This window comes from Copidosoma floridanum, unplaced genomic scaffold (genome assembly GCF_036245765.1).
Source record: "Copidosoma floridanum isolate Cflo_tuat_1 unplaced genomic scaffold, Cflo_Japanese_pri ptg000020l, whole genome shotgun sequence".
Classification (NCBI taxonomy): domain Eukaryota; kingdom Metazoa; phylum Arthropoda; class Insecta; order Hymenoptera; family Encyrtidae; genus Copidosoma; species Copidosoma floridanum.
Genome location: NW_028321897.1, coordinates 31319146 through 31343447, shown reverse-complemented (window position 1 = coordinate 31343447; position 24302 = coordinate 31319146). Strand labels below are relative to the sequence as shown.

Genomic DNA, 24302 nt, shown 5'->3' with positions numbered 1-24302 from the left:
ATAAAATATTAAAAAATGATAATTTTTTGAATTCTAGCAATACTTCTGACAAATCAGTTATTTATTATAGGCTGGTTTTTGTGCGCTCTGCGTGCCATGACCATCGACAAAGAGTTTTGTAAGGCATATTAAAAGTACTATTTGTAATATAAAAGGATTCAAACGTAATCTAATTACCACTTTTCTTTCTTTCTTTTCTTTGAAAAGCTAAAAAATTGGAGACGTGTATATAAAGTTTGAAACAGTACATTTATTTGGAAAATCCTTTTTAATCCTCTTTGAAATCTTATCAAGAGGGGGTATATTCCTTATACTAAGTATATATTTAAATATGAGTGGAGAATAGGATCGAAAAATGTTTCTGATACTGTCACAGAAGGAATACCAGAATCTGGAAAATATATAAAAATAGCAGATACGTAAAAAAGTTTCTTATTTTTATAGTTTCTTATTGCACGTATTCTGACCAAAATCTGTCTTATATTGCATTGATACATTTTTTATGGAAACATATTTGTTATCACCTAAAGAATAAAATAACAAATATTCGTGGGGGTTGGCTTGCAAAGGGTGCAGTAGACAGATCCTTACTTCTGTATATCCCAGTGGGGCTTCGCAAGTATCGTATTCTAGATAATTATGAAGTAAAATAATAAACTACCATATAATAATGGAATAAATAAAATAACTGTACATTTGAATTTTTACATCTTGATTAAATCATACAATACTTATATTTTCACGAAAAATAACAAAACAAACTATGCTTTGACATTAAGAATTTACAAATAAGCAAAATTTTTATTGTATATCATTTTAAATAACAGATAAACTTTGTTTTTAATTAACTGAAAATTGGTTTTAATGTTTGCTCATAAATTAGAGATTTAAAGTGACTCTACGACGTACAGAAGCAATATTGATAATTTTACCATCGTATCAGTTGGCACATACGTAGATGGCGGCACATTTATTTAAGCACTCTGAAAACCACCTATGTCCTTTTCTATTACAAATACACTCAAGTTTTGACATTGAAATTTTTTTTTATTCTCTATTTCAAGAAATTTTTAAGAAATAAGCAAGAATAAGAAAAGTATGCTTCATGTGTGCGGATCGAATACACAACCTTCTGTTCACTAGACAAGGTCTCTAGTTCCTGAGCTACCGAATAGCCGTGCAAGTTCTCATTCTTAACTGTTTAAAGATATTTTTCTCATCCCTCTTAGGATACTTGGTGAGGACATTTTTCTCATTCTTACATCTTTTATTCCTAATTGTTTAAGCTGTTTCTATCCTAAGCTTGATTTTCATAGAAAAGTTGAAAAATAGTTTGAATGCTTTTTGATAGATTAGGAATCTAATATGACTCCACGAGGTACACAAACAAAATTGATACATTTATCATCGTATTAATAACCACATATATTGATGGTGGCACTTTTATGTAAGTACTTTTAAAACCACCCATATCTTTTTCAATAACAAATATACTCAAGATTGAAAATCCAAATTCACTTTTATTTTTTGTTCTGAGAAATTTCAAAAAATTAGTAAGAATGAGAAAAATAATATTCTTTCTAGGTGCCAACGTAACACACAACTTTCTGTTTACTAGACAGTTGCTCTACCACTTAAGCTACCAAGGAACCGTGCAGTCACTCGCACCGTAGATTTAGGTTAGTTCTCATCCCTAACTGTTTGAGGATATTTTTCTCATTCTTACGTATTTCTTAAAAATTTCTTGAAGTAGAAAATAGAAATAAATTTTGGTTTAAAATCTTGAGTATATTTGTTACCGAAAAGGATAGGAGTGGTTTCAAAAGTTCTTACATTACAGTACTACCATCTATATAATGTATGTGGTAATTAATGCGATGATAAGTGTATCAATATTACTTTCACACCTCATAGAATCACCTAAAATTCTTTGTTTTAAATAAAAAATTATAATTTTGTTTTTTCAATCCGTATGAAAAATTTAAAAAAAGTTTTACTACTACATAATCGCAATCTTTTTTTTTTTAATCAATAAAAATTAAAGCAATACAATATCATTGAAAAGTTAGAAAGCTTACAACTATATAACTTACGGATCCCTAAAAGTAAAATGATTTTACGGTTGGTTTCTTTTTTTTTTTTTTTTTTTTAATCATAATAATTTTTGTTTCATTTTTGATTTAAAGAATTATAAAAATTGTTTTACAGAAAATTTTTATTTGAATAACGATGGTTGTAATTTTTTTTGGGTGAATAAAATTTTTTAATTGAAAGATAAATTTTGTCACTTTCTTAACGTGTAAATGCCTAAGACAGATTCCTTATGACATCATAAAAAAACTATAGAAAGGACATTCTATGGATAAACTTGTTATACATTGTTTATTTATTAAAACAGACACTAAAAAAATATTTAAAAAACTGTATGCGAAGATAATGCCAAAACTCTTATCATAAACGGACCAGGATGATCAGGCAGCAGTATTTTTGTCCTATATGCTACAACTATAAAATTAGTTCTTAAAATACTAAAATAAACGATCTTTGCTACCTAAAAGATAACAAAAAAAAAAAAAAATCGTTTCGTTGAGTTAACCTGAAGATTTCGATTAACCACAAACTTTTTCTTCTAATTCAAATTATTTTTTATTCTTTGATCATACGATTTAATTTTTTTCGAAATCTATAGAAGATTATAAGTAAAAAAAAATTAGAATAAAAGTTTTTAAATCAGAAATTAAGATAAATAAAAAAAATTAATCTCTATAACCTTTTTTTTCATACAGAAACAAATTTTCATTAAGTGTTTTCCATGACTATTAACAAATTTTTTGTTGAAGACAAAGGATAAACCTCATCAAAAAAACCTTTACATTTTAATAAAAAGCTTAAGCTTGATTCAATCAACTCTGTCACTCTGATGAACGCTGATTAACGCTGATGATTTAGTTCTTCGTATTATCTCTTGTACTTTATGCGAGAGTTCTAATTTTTTTAAAGACAGTTTTATTACTAAGATGTAGGTTTAACATTTTAAAGATGTAGGTAAGAGGCTTGTTTGATGCTTTTGTGATTAATAATCATTTTATCACCACGTTAAATAAGTGATGAGAAAAATTCACTTAATAAAGCCAACAGGTCCTAAAGCTATCTGTTAATAAAAGAATTATATACAGATTTCAAAACAGAAAAATTTTAATGTAAGTTGTAATAGTTTTAGTAGTTGTAGTAGGATGAGCAGAAGTATTAAATAACCTTGAAATAAAGACAAAGGTTAACGTCATTAAAGAAAGATATAAAAATCTATGTTTTTTTACCCTGTTTTTTATATAACTAAAATTTGCAGCTGTAACATATACAGTTGCTTAAAACATTTATTGGAATTTAAATTTGGTTGTAGTCTTACATATCAGTTCTATGTAGTTGAACACAAGTAAGATAATTATTTATGTTTCTAGAAAATTGGGTTCATTATAAGTCAATCTTATAAAATTTTTTAACTTTAGTATATTACTAAAAATTATAAATGAAACCTTTTTAAGGTGTAGTATTGTACTATCTAAAAAATACAATCAATATTTTTAAAAAATGACGATTAATTTGGACTCAATGTTGTCATCTCAGCAATATATATCATACATTTTTAGCATACGGCAATTTTGATTATAATGTTTGTTGATTCTTAATTACAGTATTGTGTGGAACAAAATGATGATAAAATATTACTACAAATTAGTGGCAAGCAAAATGTGCAGATGGTATGTGATCCAAAGTACGTAAGAACACAATGTTTAAAAAATTTTTTTTTAATTTGATATGGACTAGTAGAATATAAGTTTGTCCATTGTTTCAGAACTGCAGGAGCAATCTTACGTTTTCGAGATGTTATGTGGTCAATCGTCCAATTTTATGTTGAAAATGATGTAGAAGAAGGCATATTAAAAGACAGAGACAACTTTAGTAAAGTAGTATTTCATACTTACAAACAAAAAATGCTCAAAACTCTTGGAAATTTGTTAAATTCAGCATCTGCAAAAATTGATTCAGTAGATAAAGCAATACTCTTAAAAAACGTGGGTAAAATAAAAGATTAAATCCCATTATCACTATGTCAACAAATTATTTTTTGCACCGTTGAAAGAAATTTGCTGTTTATTATTAATGTATTGTCTGGATATAATAAAAAATCATATGTTATCTCATGCTTCCCATACAACATAATAATAACTCTCTCAAATATGATAAGGATAAGAAAAATATTATTTTTTCAATCATGTTGCGTTTTCAACCATTGATATGTTTTGCGTGACATTTGGATATTAACCAGTTTAACGCTATCAAAATATCCTTACACCCCTATCAGGTGCTTAATTTTCCATATATTTATTTAATTTCGAAAATGTGTAAAACTATTTCTCCCTTGTTAAACTTGATTTCATCTACAAATTTTTCCCGAAAATATTTAAAAAAAATTATGTACCAATTCTATCGACTACGAGTTATTTATTTTAATAAATGAACTTATCAGCTCTGTTCTCTAAGTGAATTTATTTATTTATTTCGTGTGACATCCTGAGGTGATACAGACAAATCTTACTTTAAGCTCCAACGAAATACATTGTTCACCTTTGTACAAGATGTAATGTGTATAACCACAAGCCAACATAGCTAGTAAAGCTTATACGTCACGCTACATACATATACGCGCGCTTGCATGATCGTGTGTAAGCTGTATGAGCTTTGACGAGCATTTTTTTCGTGCACATTTACTCATGCATCCACTGACTCGTATTCTGCATAATCTTATACATAAGTATAACAATGTATCTACTGAAAGTATAAATAAAGTTGCGTGATATTAAGCTCATATTCAATGTGGCCAACCTTGTTGTAAAAATGCATGTATGTATTAGAGTTTCACGTTGTATGTGTGAATGCATAAATTGTGTTGAATGTGTGAATGAATATATTATTTGCTCGTTGATTGTCAAATTCTAATAATGTGTACAACCTTTAGAATCGTAATTGAGAAATTGTTTCATCATTTTAAAAAATGATTGTAAAATTTCTGGAAGAAATAATTACGAAATTTTTAAACACTTAAGTCAGATTTTAATTTGTATTTGCTATTTGTTCTATTGCTCATCCGAAATTTTAATTGCACCTGTCAAAACGTGCGTTTAGTACTGTTGTATTATTATTCCCTAATACATGAAATCATAACTTACACCATTATCGTATGAGCCTACTGTTTTGCGGGCAACACAATTTTGTAAAAATATCGCTCATTGGTTTATCTAATTCAAGCAGATACCTCTTTTACTGGCTCTGATGCTATAAAAACGCTTCATTTAGAGGAAACCCATTTTTTTAACGTTTCTCATTTGTCTTCTAAAGTTTTAGTCAACTCTAAACTCCCGTGTCCTTCAAGTACGTTATATACGTAAGGCATAACGTATTGGCTGAGGCAGATAAGGTATATTCTATAGACATTTATAGTCTGGGGCTACGCTGAGGAGCAAGGTACAGTCGAGGTGGCTCGCCAAAAGAGGTTTTGGTCACTACAAAGAGAGCACAAACTGCAATCACTTTTTTTCTGGCCATGTATTCATCCGTGTAATTTCAGAAACCGCTGAGAAATACTACATGAAACACTGGAGTACTCTGAAGCAGCAGTATTAGCCATCAGTGATAGATGTAAGTTAGCTACCAATCATAAAATCAATTCTAAATATTGTTAGTATGACCCAATAAATTGTAATTGAAAAAATAAATTATTCCAATTTGGTTTAATAAAAGAATATAATAAATCATGTTTCTCCACATTATTTAAAATAAGAGTTTTTAACTAATTAAAAAGGACAAACGAAGATCATGAGCTAAATTTTAAAAAAGTCACGAACGAAACTATTAAAAAAACATTTAAAAACTATAAAAATATTTCAAAAAATATTCAAAAAATTTTACATCATGAGATTTAACACATTTTTACCAACGTTTGCATTTTTATAGGTTATAAAGTGAAAATTTATGAAAATTGATAGCACCATTAGAAAGCTGAGAAAAAACTGCATGGGAGTTGATGCTTTTGTGATTTTTTAAACATTTTTCTCAGGCCCAAACGACCAGATGAAAAAGTCGTTTTTTGCACTCACGTGCCCTGTCTGTGGTGGCACTGGGGCAGTTAAGAAAATTCTCCCCCTACGTCCCTTTGCATTTTTATTTCTAGACTTTAAGGCAAAGCTCTAAAAAGTTTATAAGAATCTACTTTTGCCTCAATTAATAAGTTAAAAGAATGAAAAAATGATAATGATTGAATTAAATGATGACAAATTCAAGACGATACAAAAACGGCAACTTGAAATATTAGCACTATAAACGTTCATGAATGGCTTACCTAACACATGAAAATTATGTGTAACTTTTTTAAAACCTTAAGATTTCCACCAAGCTTTAGAAGTCTCCTTACTTGTTGAACGTAATTGCTCACCGACGTACAATCAGGCCAACTACATTTTCAAGGCCGTACCCGTGATCTTTACTTCTATGACTCCTGAATATTTGATACCAAATGTTAATGCAATCCCTGTTTTTGTGTCTACTCTTAACTGTCAAAACGAATCTGTCAGCTCTGATGATCTAATAAAAAATTTTTTCCGCATACTTATGATAAATGGTACTGATTTCATGATGACTGAACCAGAGTTTGATAAGTATTGTCAAAAAATTGTACTTTCTTCACTAAACTACACACCTCAAGGTTGATAAAGTACTCCTTCACCAATATGTAGTCCACCATCACCCTCCAGTAATCAACCTTGTCACTTTTACTTCCCTCTAAATACTCAAGAATTTACATATTTTCAACCACCAGCTTTTAATCCACCTTACTACCTGAAAATGTTTAATTTTGATCTTCACACTCCAACTCAAGGCTATCCTTACCATCAACAAGCCCTATTTCAATACCATAACCAAAAGCAATATCAAAATTATAATCAAGAATGATACCGAGAATCTTGCCCTAACGCCCTAAACGAAACTCACCATTTGGACATGACTGAAAATTTCAATCCAATCACGCGTCAAAAATCAATAATGGCAATAAAATCTTCAAAGCCTTTTAAGCAAGAACAATAGAAAATTCACCAGCAGTTAAGTTACGTTTCAAAAAATTTTTGAAAAACACGGAAATTTTTTATGAGATTCAGAAGCGTCGTAAGTAAATGTTATTAGTTATAATGCATTAAAGAACTCCCCAGGAATAAATTGAGGTGGCGTATTGAATTAAAAGGAATAGCTCCACAGAAAATATACACTACAGGTACTATTATCGTGAACTTATTAGATGCAGATCACGAATTTTACGTTATGAGTCCTGTTTAGTCGTAAACAACTAAAAACGTACGGGCCACCACGTGAGTGGCGGAGAAGCAAGCCTCGCAGCACGGATGCGTATCGCAACGCGTCGAGCACCCGGCAAAGGATTCGTTTTCATGATCGTTTTTGTTCGTGTTTAGTCGGCATTGTCTAATATAGTTGTCTTATTCTACCGCGCTAATTGGTGGACGTCATCCGAGAGACTTAAGGTAAATCGAAGGGAGAGGGGTGGAGCCGCCGACGGCCGAGATGCGAAAATTAAGAAGATGCGGCGGGGGCGCGGTCATTCCGAAGTTACAGTTCGTACTGAGCGGTCTACAGTTTTTACTGCGATCTCGAATACTAGCTGGTTTTATCGGATTTCCTTGTCTCATCGTGCGGAGGGAGTTTCCTACATCGTTTGCATACCGGGTACACGTGTTTAACATCACGCGTTATATCCTTTTTTCTTCTTGCTATTAGTGTTCGTTGTCTCAAATCGACGTGCTGCGAGCAAACACGGCGAAAATCCGCGTCAGCGGAACCGTGTAACGGTGATCGAGAGCGAGAACAGTGCGGACGCGCACTTCACACATACTTCACACATACTTCACACATACGCATATCCACACACTTTTGTTTCCACCAGGAAGTTGTTTATACCTCTATTCAGATTTTTCACTTTTGTATCGGTTGGTCGTTCTTCCAGGGGGTTTTCTCTTCGGAGTTTCCTCCTTTGAGTCACAAATATATCTTCGTTGTGGCTCATACATAGCGTCTCCTTTTATTTAACCCAACGCCATCCTTTCCTCCGTTATAGTTTAAATTCAGTGAGTTGTTCAAATTAGTGTTAAAGGTCGAGTGAATTTAATCATTTTGTTTTGAAGTCCACGCGAAAATTAGCATATTTTTTAGTGTTCCGATAGTTGTTTGTAAATTCGTGTACCAGTTCTAGTTAAAGTGAATTTAATCTCTTAACGTACTTCTAATTTTACCTATATTTGTACCGCGGTTTCCCTATTTATTAAAATTAAGAAATCAGTCGGCGACGTCGCATAGACGCAGCCGATAGGGCGGCAGAGGACTATACTCTGCTAAACATTTTGGTGCCTCCTGTGAGGTGTGAACACTTCCTCGTATTTCGGCGTTTCTCGTGATCGCGAATTCTCGTGTTGTCTCGCATCTTTCGGTTTCTTGGAAAGACACAGCATCTACGAGGACAAGGATTGAGAGGTCATCGAGGCCGTTGCCATCGAAGCCAGGCGGGGAGGGATCTCATCGTCAGCCGCCACGTGCACCATCGAAAAAAGCTAAGTGCCCCACGCTTTACCAAACGCTTCTATTATCTAAGATTTACGAAAATTGTTTTTCTTTTGTAATTTCTCTTTGACTGCACTCTATCTTAACTCACACGCATTCGTTTCCTCTTTCTTTAGCTACGTTTACTTAGTCATAAGTATCAGTTGGAGATTGGCGTTCAGTTGTATACAGTGATTTATTTCTCTAGAATATTATTATAAAGTGCGCGAAAATCGAAGTGAAAACCATACAGCGATAGTGCGGGAAATTCGTTACGTCGTTTTTCCGGCGAGCGAGAGTGAGTGCGTGTAATTCGAGTTCTTGGTAATCGCGCCAAACACAGCCAGTAGGAGAGTTGGCGCGTGTTAGTGACGATCACGCGTCCAACGAGTGCAAGCTAGAACGAGAAGTACCAAAATCGGGGGGAGAGAGAACACGCTCGGGCCAGCTAACGTAACGGTCGCGTTCTCGTAGCTTTTGTTTCCACGCGTGGCGTCAATTATTTTCGCTTCGCTAATACTTTCGAATCGCTTGACTTAATATAGTAGTTACATCTCTTCGTATAATTTACTTAATTAGTCGGTCTTGTCATTTTTATTATCAAACTGGAGGGTCTTGAATTTAATTTAAATAATACCGGAACTGTTGAATCAGATTTTTGTTTGTCTCTCGTTTTAGTAAATTAACCTCAACGACATCGGAGGGGAGTTTTATTACATTATAATTTTTTTTGTTTTTCTCGTTTGTTCTAAATAAGTTTCTATTGTTTCTTTCATTATTTGTGGGAGTTCGGTTTTCTATTTTTTGAAATCGTCGGTCAAGTAAGATGTCGCAAGCTAAAACAGTTGCTGTAAAACGGGCCGCGTTGAAAGGGCAGCTAACATCGCTCCATAACATCCTGGAACAGGGGACGGTTGACAAACCGAACGCGGTGTTGAGACTTGAGCGTTTGAAGGCGAGTTTTTTTGCGTATGAGGAGTTGCACGAAGAGCTCGCGATGACGGAGCCAGATGAAGAAGCGGCGACGGTGCTCGAAGAGATCCGGGATCGATATTACGAACTCGCAACTCGCGTCGCATCTATGCCAGGCGGGTCTTTAACCGATCCGACGAACAGCACCCAACCGATAGGTTCGTCAACGTTCGTCGAGAAGCAAAAATTATTAAAATTACCGATCGCGGAACTCCCTAAATTTAGCGGTCAGTACGACAAATGGATGCCATTTAAAAACGCATTCGCGACGATGGTACATGCGCGCACGGATATTGACGATTTGGTGAAGTTCTTTTATTTGCAAAACGCGTTACAGGGAGAGGCGTTGAATAAAATTTCAATTTTTAATGCGAGCGCAGCGAACTATCAGAGTGCGTGGAAAATCCTGATCGAAGCGTACGATCGAAAGCGAATTCTCGTCGCGAAACATCTTGATGCTTTGATCGACATCAAGGCACTAGGTACGCCAAGTGCACAGGGTCTGTCAAAGCTCGTTGATGACACGCGTCAACATCTGAACGTTTTAGATTCCTTAGGCGTGAAATTAGACGACATTCTTATCGTGCGGTTATTAGAGCGAGCTTTGCCGATTAGTATTCGACAAAAATGGGAGGAATCATTAGATCTCGACGCACTTCCGAAACTCGACGAATTTTACAAATTCGTTAATGCGACGACATTCCGGCTTTCCACGATGGAGGGTGAAATCTTGCGCGTAACGGGAGACAGGGGAAACAAGCGACAAGCGGAACAAGCATCGGAAACGTTTAAAAAGGCGAAACAAAATTCGTCTGCGCGTGCAATGGCCACTACCGCCACCGGATTGAAATGCGTGCGTTGCGGAGAAGCTCACCGCGTGTATTCGTGCTCAGAGTACAGTGGGTTGGGAGTAGAAGATCGTTGGAAATTCGTGCAATCTAAAGGGTTGTGTAAAAATTGTTTGAACAAGCACACCAGCACTTGTAAGTCAGGGACATGTAGGAAATGCGGCGAGCAGCATCATACTTCTTTACATCGCGAATCGAAGCCCGAGAAGTCTATCTGACTAGGAACAAGCGTATTAGGGACGATTACTCGAGCGCCGCAGTCACAGCTGATGATGAGCGCAGATATTCGGGTTAGAAATGCACAAGGCAATTTCGTTGAAGCTCGCGCGCTTTTAGACACATGCGCTACGGCGCATTTCGTCACAGAAAGGTTTGCGCGTGACTTACGATTGCCATTACGAGCGTGTACAATTCCCGTAGGTGCAATAAATACATTAAATACACAGACAAAACACAGCGTGGAAATATATTTTAGATCGCGGACAAACGATTTTTCAAAAACACTAACGTTTCTCACAATCCCTAAAATTGCAGATTTCATACCAGACGAACCCTTTCCGCGTGCGTCAATCAATATTCCGTCGAATTTAAAATTAGCTGACCCACAATTTCACATTCCGCGCGAAATAGACATGTTGATTGGATCCGGGGCCACTTTATCACTTTTATCAGTCGGTCAAATTAATCTTTCACGCGAAGGGAGTGACTTAATTTTGCAAAAAACTCAGTTGGGCTGGACGATCGCAGGCGGGTTGCGCGAGATGAGGGAGAAACAGGTAGCGTCATGCCATTTAACGATTCTGACGGAACAACTTGCAAAGTTTTGGACGATAGAGGAAATGAAACCCGAGGCTTCAATCGCGACGAAAGACTCATTTTGCGAGCGTCATTACACTGAACACACGACACGCGATGAAACGGGACGATACATAGTGCGACTTCCCTTCAGCGAAGAGTCACCTCAATTAGGAAAATCTCGTGCACAGGCCCTTCGGCGTTTTCATGCGATGCAACGAAAGTTACAGGCGGATCCGGAACTCAGCCGCGAATACTCGAAGGTACTTCAAGAGTATATAACGCTCGGTCACATGACGCTGGTTCAAAACGAAAACGCGGACGGATATTACTTACCACATCATGCAGTCGTTAAGGCATCGAGTAACACCACAAAGGTACGCGTGGTGTTCGACGCGTCCGCGAAAACGGATCGAGGTATATCGTTAAACGACAAGCTGCTCGTGGGACCGACTATTCAACCTAAATTGTTTACGCATCTATTGCGCTTTCGTTCTCACGCGTTTGTTTTGACAGCGGATATTGAAAAAATGTATAGGCAGGTACTCGTGCACCCCAACGATAGGCGTTATCAGCGAGTCTTTTGGTTTCACGGTAAAAATACTGCGGTATACGAATTAAATACCGTGACGTTCGGAGTCGCCTCGGCCCCTTATCTTGCGATACGTACACTGCACCGATTAGCTGACGATGAAAGCGATGATTTTCCACGTGCATCGAAAATTTTAAAACGCGATTTATACGTCGATGACTTGTTAACGGGCGCAGATTCGGTCGAGGAACTTATGAAAATTCGCGATGAGATGATTGGTCTTCTTAAACGCGGCGGTTTCAACATCCGGCAGTGGGCTTCTAACGATCAACACGCGTTCGAGGGCTTGGGAAAAAGAGTGTTCGATTTAGATTGCGCATTTAAAAAAGAAACCGTTTCAAAAACACTCGGAGTAACGTGGGATTCGCAGTCAGACACATTTAATTATACGGTCAAGGGCATAGAACTTCCAAAGAGGATTACAAAGCGACATATTCTTTCTGAAATCGCGAAAATTTTCGATCCGTTGGGTTTATTGGCGCCTATCGTATTGTATGCAAAGAGTATGATTCAAGATTGTTGGAAAGAGGCGTGCGATTGGGACGAGTCGGTATCGCAAGAGCTTTATTCACGTTGGGTAGAATTTGCACGTCAGCTTGATCTCGTACGTAACTTTGCGGTAAATCGCAATTTTTTGATCGATAAACCAACGAGAATTGAGGTGCATGGCTTTTGCGATGCCAGTCAGTCCGGTTACGGAGCGTGTATTTATTTGCGTTCGTTTGATCGGCAAGGAAAGTGCGTCGTTCGTCTTGCATGTGCGAAATCCCGGGTAGCTCCACTCAAGCTAAAAACGATTCCCCAACTCGAATTATGCGGCGCACAGCTTCTTACGCGTTTATATAAGGAAATGTGTCCAGCGCTCGATTTCAAAATCGATCGAGTAGCTTTTTGGTCGGATTCGACAATAGTTCTACATTGGTTAAAAAAGTCACCAGCGACTCTTAAAGTTTTTGAAGCTAATCGAGTAAGCGAAATTCAAGCGCTGGACGTAATTCACGAGTGGATGCATGTGCGAACGAAGGACAACCCAGCGGATGCGCTCTCTCGAGGTCAACTACCGGTTGACTTCGTGAGAAACCAAGTTTGGCTCAATGGCCCCGAGTGGCTCAAGAAATCCGAGATCGAGTGGCCGAAAATTGCTCTTACGGTGCCGAGCAAATTACCGGGTCTGAAAGGAAAGGCTTGCTTCGTAATAAATTCTGGGAAGGAAATATTTTCGCGTTTTTCGTCGTATGGAAGATTAATTAACGTAATTGCCTATTGTTTGCGAATGCGGAGTTCGAATCGGTACAAGAGAAAAACGATCAGCGTGGAGGAAAAAGGGGAAGCGGAGCGTGCAATCCACCGTTTGATTCAGCAAGAGCAGTTTTCGGACGAAATCGCGCGTTTATCGGATTCGAAAGGGACAAAACGTTCGAGACTAGCAGAGTTCGATCCCTTCATCGATGAGCACGGTGTCTTACGGGTAGGCGGCAGGCTCAAAAATGCGAAAATTTCGTTCGATCAAAAACATCAAGTCTTATTACCATCGCATCATCACGTTACCGATCTGATCATTCGCGACGCGCATCACCGAACATTGCATGCCGGAAATCAAACGACATTGAACACGATCAGACAACGGTTTTGGTTGTTCAACGGAAAGCATCAGGTTAGAAAAATTATTAGAAAATGCGTCGTATGCGTGCGAAATCGTTTCAATCCTATTCACAGCAAAATGGGAAATTTACCGTCAGCTCGTGTTACCGAAGCAGCCGCATTTGCGCAGGTGGGCATCGATTTTTTCGGACCATTATTCATGAAGGAGAAGAAATTTCGTAATCGCGTCAAGGTAAAGATTTACGGGTGTGTATTTGTATGTATGGCGTCTAAAGCGGTCCATATTGAACTAGTGAGCGATTTAACAACTGAGGGTTTTCTAGGAGCCTTTAAACGTTTTTGCGGCCGACGAGGCATCCCCAGTCATGTATATTCAGATAACGGTACGAACTTCGTCGGAGCAAAAAATCAATTACAAGAAATGTATACTTTATTTAACTCCGACCAATTTCGTAACGAAGTCAATCATTTTGCGACTCAACAAAATATCGATTGGCATTTCAATCCGCCTCTTTCGCCACATTTCGGCGGGTTGTGGGAAGCTGCGGTTAAATCGTTTAAGCATCATCTCAAACGGGTAGTTGGCGAGCAACTTTTAACTTTCGAAGTCCTCAATACTCTGGTAATAGAAATCGAAGCTATTTTGAACTCGAGACCTTTATATATTCTTTCAAACGATCCTAATGACATAACGGCCCTCACGCCGGCACATCTTTTGATTGGAAGACCGATGAATTTTCTGCCAGAGGCTGATCTCTCTTGTGTTCCAGGTAATCGACTTTCGGTGTGGCGCTTCATCACAAAGGCAAGGCAAGATTTTTGGAAGCGGTGGAACTTGGAGTATCTCCACGAATTGCAAAAACGACAGAAATGGCACGACTCTAACCACGAAATCAGGGTAAACTCGATCGTCCTCCTCATTGAGAAAAATCAACCATGCATGCGGTGGCAGTTGGGGGTCGTCGTTGAGGTCTACCCTGGCTCCGATGGCATCATACGCGTCGTCTCCGTAAGAACATCGCATGGGACATTCAAGCGAAACATCACTCATCTGTGTCCACTACCGATATCAACTACTGAAGAAGTCTAAACTTCATATCGATATCTTACAATTGTATATATGTAAATATCAATTACTCGAATGTAAACACGTATACCACCACACACACACACTTACAACTAACGACATATCATCGAGACATACGGTTCACGGATTCGAAGTTAATTTTGCTCGCTTCCCTCGCAACGGGGGGAGCATGTTTAGTCGTAAACAACTAAAAACGTACGGGCCACCACGTGAGTGGCGGAGAAGCAAGCCTCGCAGCACGGATGCGTATCGCAACGCGTCGAGCACCCGGCAAAGGATTCGTTTTCATGATCGTTTTTGTTCGTGTTTAGTCGGCATTGTCTAATATAGTTGTCTTATTCTACCGCGCTAATTGGTGGACGTCATCCGAGAGACTTAAGGTAAATCGAAGGGAGAGGGGTGGAGCCGCCGACGGCCGAGATGCGAAAATTAAGAAGATGCGGCGGGGGCGCGGTCATTCCGAAGTTACAGTTCGTACTGAGCGGTCTACAGTTTTTACTGCGATCTCGAATACTAGCTGGTTTTATCGGATTTCCTTGTCTCATCGTGCGGAGGGAGTTTCCTACATCGTTTGCATACCGGGTACACGTGTTTAACATCACGCGTTATATCCTTTTTTCTTCTTGCTATTAGTGTTCGTTGTCTCAAATCGACGTGCTGCGAGCAAACACGGCGAAAATCCGCGTCAGCGGAACCGTGTAACGGTGATCGAGAGCGAGAACAGTGCGGACGCGCACTTCACACATACTTCACACATACTTCACACATACGCATATCCACACACTTTTGTTTCCACCAGGAAGTTGTTTATACCTCTATTCAGATTTTTCACTTTTGTATCGGTTGGTCGTTCTTCCAGGGGGTTTTCTCTTCGGAGTTTCCTCCTTTGAGTCACAAATATATCTTCGTTGTGGCTCATACATAGCGTCTCCTTTTATTTAACCCAACGCCATCCTTTCCTCCGTTATAGTTTAAATTCAGTGAGTTGTTCAAATTAGTGTTAAAGGTCGAGTGAATTTAATCATTTTGTTTTGAAGTCCACGCGAAAATTAGCATATTTTTTAGTGTTCCGATAGTTGTTTGTAAATTCGTGTACCAGTTCTAGTTAAAGTGAATTTAATCTCTTAACGTACTTCTAATTTTACCTATATTTGTACCGCGGTTTCCCTATTTATTAAAATTAAGAAATCAGTCGGCGACGTCGCATAGACGCAGCCGATAGGGCGGCAGAGGACTATACTCTGCTAAACAGTCCAGAATCGCCAATACATAATCTGTTCCTTGAGAAACCCCTTTTTTACGCAAGAAAACGCTAGAATTGATTACAGATTAAATTCATTAATAGTGCGAAGCAGACCAATTGAACCTAAACCTTTTTAATACCGAGATAATAAAATTAACTCTATAAAATTAGTTAAAAGATAAGAAAAACTCTCAAGTCTAAAATTCAAATAAAATGTCGGATTATCTTTTGGAAAATTTTTTTTTCTATTTCACAACGAAGATCAAATACTCACACCCGCACGTAATGCTATTCATTATTGTTTTCAAGAATCCAATTAAATAAAAACAGACGTTTTAATATACCAGTCACAATAAAAATAGCTATTAAATTACTAACTGAAAACGAGATCATCAGCCACTCTTATCTTTGCAGAATTGCTACCTTACCCAGAGTGTATATAGGCGAGGCAGTAGTAGATCGCAAAGAAGGTTACTGTTATAAAATAGCTGTAAATACAAAATATAATCCAACAAAAATAGAAATACCTCTGCAAGTACTTGAGCCTTTTGATGTTATCAAATCTAAAGATTTTTTTGATAATGATTTCGAAGAAAACTTTGTGAATAACATGAAAGATCGTTTTAAAGTCATGAGTGATAGAATAATAAAAATCGTTATTCAAAATCTAATATATTAAAAATGAGAAAAATTATAGAAAACTGCTCACTTATTTTATGTTCCAAGTGACCTGGCTCTTCGTACTTCTGTAATGACACATAAAATACCTACGACAGATGATCGTCATGTATATGCCAAGCAATACCACTACCTTTTATCGTTACACCAAAAAATCAAACTTAAACAGAAAAATTATTAGCAGACGGTACCACCATAAAAGAAAACAGCTTTTACAGTAGTTCTCTCTGAATAATATCCAAGAAACAAGAAACCGATGTAAAAAATGATACAGATAAGTAATAGATTACCGTAAACTCAACAAAAAAACTTTTTCTGATGATTTTCCACTACCAAACATCACCGAAATATTAGAGAAAATCGAAGGCTCAAACTACATTTGTGTTTATGATCTAGCCAGTGAAAGAAGTTGACATCTTGAGCTAATGACGTTAATTGCAAATTTTTAATATTTCAACTAGACGAAGACTAACTCTCTAATAATGAAACTTTAAATTTAACTACAATAAAAATAAAATTTTAATTCACTTTTCGACGCTCTGTAAAAAATTAAGGAAACTGTACAAATACTAACAAAGAACAGTTATTCCGTAAAAGAACTAGTACTTAAAGTGGTACAGATTACGACAGAAAAAGATTTATTGATAAATGAAATTAAAACTCATTATGTTAGGATAGTTACGATAAGAAAAATGAGATATCGAATTGCAGTGTTCTTGGAGGAATACAATTTCTACTTATATCTCCTATTGAATAATATGACGGTAGTTGCTTGAATCAAAAACAAATAAATTTTCTTACATTATCTTCTCTTAATTCAATCTCTCCTAGTGTAGTAAACAAATGGATCGATGAAACGGTTAGAGAATTTATTGTATACGAAAATGCCATAAAAACAAAGACCCTAGTTAAACCAAACATAAATTGTCCTATCAAAAATAAATCTTAAAAGTCTGAAGATCAACAGTTGACTATACAGAAGAACTTTATCAACTTTAAAAAAAAATAGTAATGAAGATACCCCTCTCATTTGCAATACTTAAGAAATAAAACTAATTACAATACCAGGAAAACTTTGAATTAAAACATTTTACTTTAATTAGGCCTTAAAACAGAATTAGAGCCTATAGAGCAAAGCTAGAACTCATTTTATAGCAGAAAAGTAACAAGAGAAACATGCTGTTGTGGAAAGCCATCTAATGTTATTTACAGAGCAAATAAATCAACACTTTTGAGTACCCGTAAAAATTCAACCTAAACCAAAGATAATTTCATTTATTTCATTTCGGAAACTATCAATCTTTAATCAATAAACAGTAACTTACTATCAGGTATAGGGGCTTCTTCGAAAAAAGAGTTATTAAATGTACACCAAACATTAAGATACATTATCACTACAAAATACCATAAACCCTACATATTTTTACTAGTGAATGAGAACTTTTGTGACATAATAAAACCTAGCATTTTACGGACATGCTATCGAAATTTTTCAAATGCTATTTCAGTAAAGGAAGTTAACACAACAAATATTTCTGGAAAAGGTGAACTCACTGATAATTTTCCAAAAAGAAAATGCCATCAACTATATACGAAGAATTACGTTATCTTCCTCTTACAGTAACAATTTATTTGGCACATGTTCTTATCGAGCCCTAGAAGACAGAAAAAAAAAATTAATTGAATAGCATACTGGATTATTCGGAGCTCATAAAGAAGTAGTAAAAACTTATAGACAAATAAGAGAAAAAAATTATTGGAAAGGAATGCGTAGTGACATTACTGAATACATACAAAAATATACAATTTGTCAAAAACAATAATTAGTTCACAAAAGGATTAGAGAACGTATGGTAATATTGTACACACTTTCAGAAGTATTTTATAAAGTTGCAATAAATATAGTAGGCCCTCTTTTTTAAAGTACATCTGAAAATGAGCACATCTTAACGATGCTATATTTACTTATCGAATTTATTATTTCAGTTTCTCTTCCTAATAGACAACAACTTACTGTTACCAATGTTTTGTCATTATGTTTTATTGCAACATTTTCCATTCCTAGGCTTATTTTCAGTAAAAAATTGAAAAGTTGTATTAATCAAGTATGAACACGAGTATCAAAAATTAATGGATTCTATTTAACTCTCACTAGTATATACCACCCTCAATTAAATAGTTTTTTTGAAGAGCAGTTTAACGATTTTTGAGAGCTAACGATAAAAATAAAAATAATTGGAATGAAATAGTTCCCTTTGCAATACATGAGTACAATAATTTCATTTATTCAGCAACAGGCTTTACATATATTAATACCTTTCGAACTTGTCTTTACTAGACAGGCACGTTTCCAAAATCCACTTCCAGACGAATTTCAACTGGAAACCTACATCTCGTATGCATCTACCTTGTCCGCCAATAACGTAACATTCATGAATTAGTACGTAATAGACTTTAAATATTGAAAAAAAATATAAAATCATGTTACGACAATACGTCGAATCCACAAAACTTGGAAGTCGGAATGACAGTCTATAAACATAAAAAACCCTGGAAAGAAAAATTAAAAATATGTTGTATAGCAATTTTTTAAATCAAAGAAATACTTGGCAATAGTAATCGTAGATTAGGATCAGAGAACAGAAAAATAATGAACAAACATACTTACAAAGTAAAATGCTGTTATAATAAAAAAAAAAAAAATGCGATTGTTGCAGATTGATTAAATCGATTTGTTGACAAGAATTTTTGCTCTTCTGCTTCTGATAATGCTGGGGCCTAGCATTGTAGAAAGCAAGGAAGGTACACTGTAAAACCTCACGACAATATGCTGTTGGTAAACAATCCAGGTATATATTACAAATACACTAACGAAGTCTGACTGATTCGTACCGAATACCACGTTACTAGCACTTTAGATTTCCGTAGCATTAAAGACGAAACTGAACTGTACCAGGAACAAATAGATACTGTGTTATAACAATGTACTCAAGTACATGAAAATCAAAAATGCAAAAATTTAGTACCTAGATATTCTTAAAACAATATTATTTGTTTTACAAAATCAACGTACAGAGAATTAAAATTATTTTTAGCCCCTAAAATGCATAGTAAACAGACAAACTCCAACAATATACTCAAAATTATTTCTAGCCACATGGTAATGAGAAAAGCATCACTAGAACTTGTGGAGTGGATTTCAAAAAAATTGTTCGGATCTATGCATACAGACGATCAAGATGAAACATATAAAGATAGAAATAATTTTTGTGACCCTTTACCAATATTATATTTAAAGATAAAACTGATTTACAGTGTTTACTCGGATCCCGAGAACATACATGCAAAATAAGAGATGAAAAATAACAGAATGAAAAAAAATAAGAAGTTAAACTGAAGAAGCATGCCATTTAAATAATGATAATAGAAAATTAAGTATAAAATAAAAGTATTAGATTCAACCATCTCTTTTGAAAAATCCTTATTTTCCATATTGAATTCTTACAAAATGAGTATAAGTGCGATGGAATACACGTCACAAGGATACCTTTATCCGCTAATAATATACAACGAACAACTATTAGAAGTTTGTTATGTAATTAATTCATACAAAACAGAGCATATACTACTTTAAGACAACGTAATACCAAATGCCAGCACACACTGTCTAAAACAAACAATAGATGGTATATCATATATCATGGTAATAGATTGGAGATTAGCAATTGTACTTGGTTTCCCTCTAATAAGTGAAGAAAAATTTAGTAACTATGCCATGCACTCGATTATAGTTCCAAGAAATTTGGATCTTATGAATCATACTCTTTAAAACTACTTTTGTGCCGATGAAAATTTTAAAAATAACTGCACAAAGATCAATAGGCTTAGAACTTCTTTACAATTTCGGAAATTTATTAAATCTCCCCAATATCGAAACGATCAAAATTAAAAATAATATCTTTTCTCTTGACCTACAAGAGGAAAAAAAACCAAAATCAATAAATAGATAAAATCAAAACGCAATAGCGTTTACTAAAATAGAATAAACCTTGAAAGATATCGCAATAAAAAAACAAGCAAATTTTCGAAAAATGGCAATGATTTTTAAAAGTCTGGTAGTGAATTTAGTAATGATGATAACACAGGTCCACAAAAAGAAATTTTTTCTTCTGAGTCTTGGATGCCAATGTAATATTCCTATGTATTTTTTCCCGCTAAAACCAAATTCGCAATCTGTTTATCCCCTGCACTTAAGAATTTTGAGATAACTTAAAAAAATATCTGAAAAACTACTGCTACTGCATGATGAACTTAAAACTCCGTAACCTCATTGAGTAGAAATAAGGTAAAATGGGATATAGTGGGACAACGCAGAATTCACAGGGTATTGTGGGACAGGAACATAAAATCATAACTGGTAAATTCAGTTGTCAAAAAAATCCTTAAAAAAATTTTCTAATATTCCTTTATCTTTTAGCTACATACTCCCAAAATTGATTGTAGTAAACGTTCAAGGGAGAATGAAAGAAATATTTTATCAAGCTGTCCAAGCACTCGTTTAATGCATACGTCTTAAACGAGGCATTTCGCCCATTTTAAATGTGACACTAAAGTTGACTATCAAGATCATATACCAAAAATACAATTTTTTTCGTAGTTCAAACTATTTATATATAATAATGTGACACTCAAGTTTTATTAATTAGATCTTAAAAATAATTACTTTGTGATAAAATATAACCTGTCCAAGTATACCCTTATTTTCTGCAAACACCATGTAGAAATGGGACAAGGCTTATCATTGCCGTCCCACTTCTTCATCTTTTTTTTTAAAAACTAAGTAGTAGTGGGACAAGTACTTGACAAGACCAAATTCTATTTTTATCAACTGTGATTTCATACTTTTTACTATAGTAATCGTGCGAGTGTCATCAGTCTAATCTTTAATAGTAAAATTAAACTCAGATATATTTGTAGGATTGGTAGTTAAGTGAATGAGAGCATTCTTACCTGGTAAATATACATAATCTGATACCTAACCTCAATGCAATCTGTATTAATCCATCCTACCCAATGTAAAAAAATCAACTTCTCAGAAAATGATGTATATTTTCAATAATTAATTTTCATCATACTAATATTGAAAAAAAAAAACTGAACAAAATCAATACCTCTGAAAATTATCAACAGAAAAATACAGGTATTAGTTTACTCACATTATATTTTCATTTGGTATTTCAGCCTTTAAAACTTGCTTCTTATCGCCACAGAAGAATCAAATATTTCTCCTTTAAAAAATATATTTTCTGTAACCAATCTTAATTTTAAGATCAAGAAAAAAGCAGTTAAGAAAAGCCGAGCCGTGGCGGTTGTTAATAATTTGATAAGTTACTTTTAAAAAAAAGAAGAAAAAAAAGAGAAAACATTGAAAAAGTAGTAGGTTTTAGTTAAAAAACAAGAAAAGAAGAAACAAAAACTCTGAAGAGTACGAAAAAAACTTAAACAAGTTTCAAGAGAGTGAAAAAACTGTTAGGAACAAAAAAAAATCAACTTGAAAATTAGAAATTAAAAAAAAATTTTTAAATAAGAAAACCAGAATGCGAATAATGACTCAATAGTACAGAAAATAAAAAAACGTTTATCTAAACTAGAAGACAATGAAAAAGCATTAAGTGCGTGCGAAGTTCATTTATTGCAAAGCAAAATAAAAAGAAAAAAAAAAATTTAAAGACTTCAGAAACTAATGTTTGTTGTAAACTTGTGTTCACTATTATTATTTTCGTAGTTTATATTATTGATAATAATATTATTTTGTTTATGTTGCATGAGACAATATTTTTTCCTTTATTATTAACGGACATAGAAAGAAAGAATTTTGTGATATCTTTGGAAAAAATATGTATAAAAGAGAAATCCTTATTTATCTATTATTTTTAATACTTATATACTCTCAAAAGTGATAATTCACCTCTTATAAATGAAAAATTGTGTTCTTACATATGCAAATAACATTGTCATATACTGTCCCACTACTACCACATTCAGTGTCCTACTACTAACGTAATCCTTAAAGACTATGCCCCACTACTGCAGATTTCACGACTTACTTAAAAAATTATTTAAGTAAATGGCTAATGATAAGCACTATCAATAAACACTGTTTCCTTAAGGAAAAACCTATATTTTCAATTTAAAAAAAAACTTAGGTGAATTAGCATTGGTGGAACTTCAAAAATGAGAAATAAATAATTTTTGCTAAAAAAAATGTCCCACTATACCCCATTTTACCTTATGTGATTCCGGAAAACAGAATGTTTTTTTTCCAGTGAAGACAAAATGACGATTTTATATTTTCTTTCGAACTCTCTTATCTTCAAAAGATCTATGAAGCGGACTTCGTTTCCGTTTCTTGCTACCGTCTACAATGTCTCTTTTGAGCGTCCAACAGCAGTCTGCCATCATATTTGCATTTCATCTACCCTGATAGCGTCTTTCCATTTTCTTAATATCTTGATAAAAGCGTTCTCCTTGTTCTTCACTGTAATCCCCAAGATTTTTTGTGAAATTATCCAGATGGGAATCAAGAAAGTGTACTTTGCAACTCATTAAACGACTTTTTTTTCTGTAGTCTTCAAGCAAATCAAACACAAGTTTCTTTTAGTTTTCATTCTTGTTATTACCTGGGAAATTTTCAGCCACATTCTTGAAGCTCAGCTATGCATATCGTTCTTTTGTATTCATTGTATCAATGAACCTTCCATCTCTGACCATCTTGCGAATTTAAGGTCCATTGAAGATTCCTTCTTTCAATTTTGCGTTTGATAAAACTGGAAGTTGCTTGACTTGAGAAGCAAAACACTTTCCTTCCTTATCTAAAGCTTTTACGAACTGTTTTATCAGGCTGAGTTTGATATGTAAAGGAGGGAGGAGAATCTTAGTGAGATCAACCAAAGGTTTTTTTATAATACTCTTCAATCCAATTTTTGTACGTTTTTGTGCTAGCCAATTTTCCTTGACGTAATGATTGTCGCGATCCATGCTATCCTACAAGCAATGAAACCATGGAAATTTGGTGAAACCAGATTGCTGTCCTAGAATCATTGACAATATCTTGAGATCACCGCAAATTTGCCATTCGTGTTCTATATATTTAATATTTTCCAAAACCATTATTATGTTTTTATAATCCTTCTTGAGTATTACAGAGTCTGCTATAGGTTTTGGAGCATACTTCTTTGTATTGTGTAATAACACCGCTTTAAGATTTCGTTTCGAAGAGTCCATGAGTAATCTGCAGTCTACAGATTTATGTACGTCTTTTTTAAATTCATTTATGAGGACATGAACATTGTTACAGTATACTAAGTTGTCTTCTTTTGTAAAGTATTTCTGGTCCAACTCATCCCTATTGCGATAAAAATCCTTTAGATAGCATATTTCTTTCTTTCAGTCGTGAAGCTAGTAATTCAGCCCCTTTCTTCAGCACTTCCAGCTCTCTGATCAAGTCTTTCAGTTCTTCTTGATTGAATGGGCGTAACATATCACCTTTTTCCTTCTTTACAATATATTCTTCCAGATCAGTGTCATCGTCACTTTGACTGCTCTCTTCATTACTATTTTCATCAGTTGCTTCATCAATTCCCATATTAGTCACAAGATCAAACGTCACTTGGTGATTTTTCGTATTACCGATTTCATATATGGTGGCTTTGGTTACGCTGGACACCACTGCATACTAAATTCTTTGTAAATTACTGGAGTTGAATCCAACTGTGTTAGTGTTCAGGATTGATATGGTGCGGCGCACGCGCCTCACGGTGTTTGAGA

General features: G+C 34.9%; 2 protein-coding genes across 2 annotated transcripts in view; both read left to right on the top strand.

Moving 5' to 3' along the window:
• The window catches only part of LOC106645354 (ATP-dependent RNA helicase DHX30), a 270690-nt gene extending 266343 nt beyond the window's left edge, over window positions 1-4347 (top strand). The window contains exons 10-11 of the mRNA XM_089593901.1: window positions 3693-3772; window positions 3854-4347. Coding sequence (XP_089450027.1) covers window positions 3693-3772; window positions 3854-4094 — 321 coding nt within the window. The 3' untranslated portion in view covers window positions 4095-4347. The remainder of the gene's footprint in view (window positions 1-3692; window positions 3773-3853) is intronic.
• A 5137-nt stretch (window positions 4348-9484) lies between these two features.
• Window positions 9485-14557, top strand: LOC149374440 (uncharacterized). Its single transcript, XM_089593722.1, has 2 exons — window positions 9485-10613; window positions 11013-14557. The coding sequence occupies exons 1-2, from the start codon at window positions 9485-9487 to the stop codon at window positions 14555-14557; spliced, it is 4674 nt and encodes a 1557-aa protein (XP_089449848.1).
• The last annotated feature ends 9745 nt before the right edge of the window (window positions 14558-24302 follow it).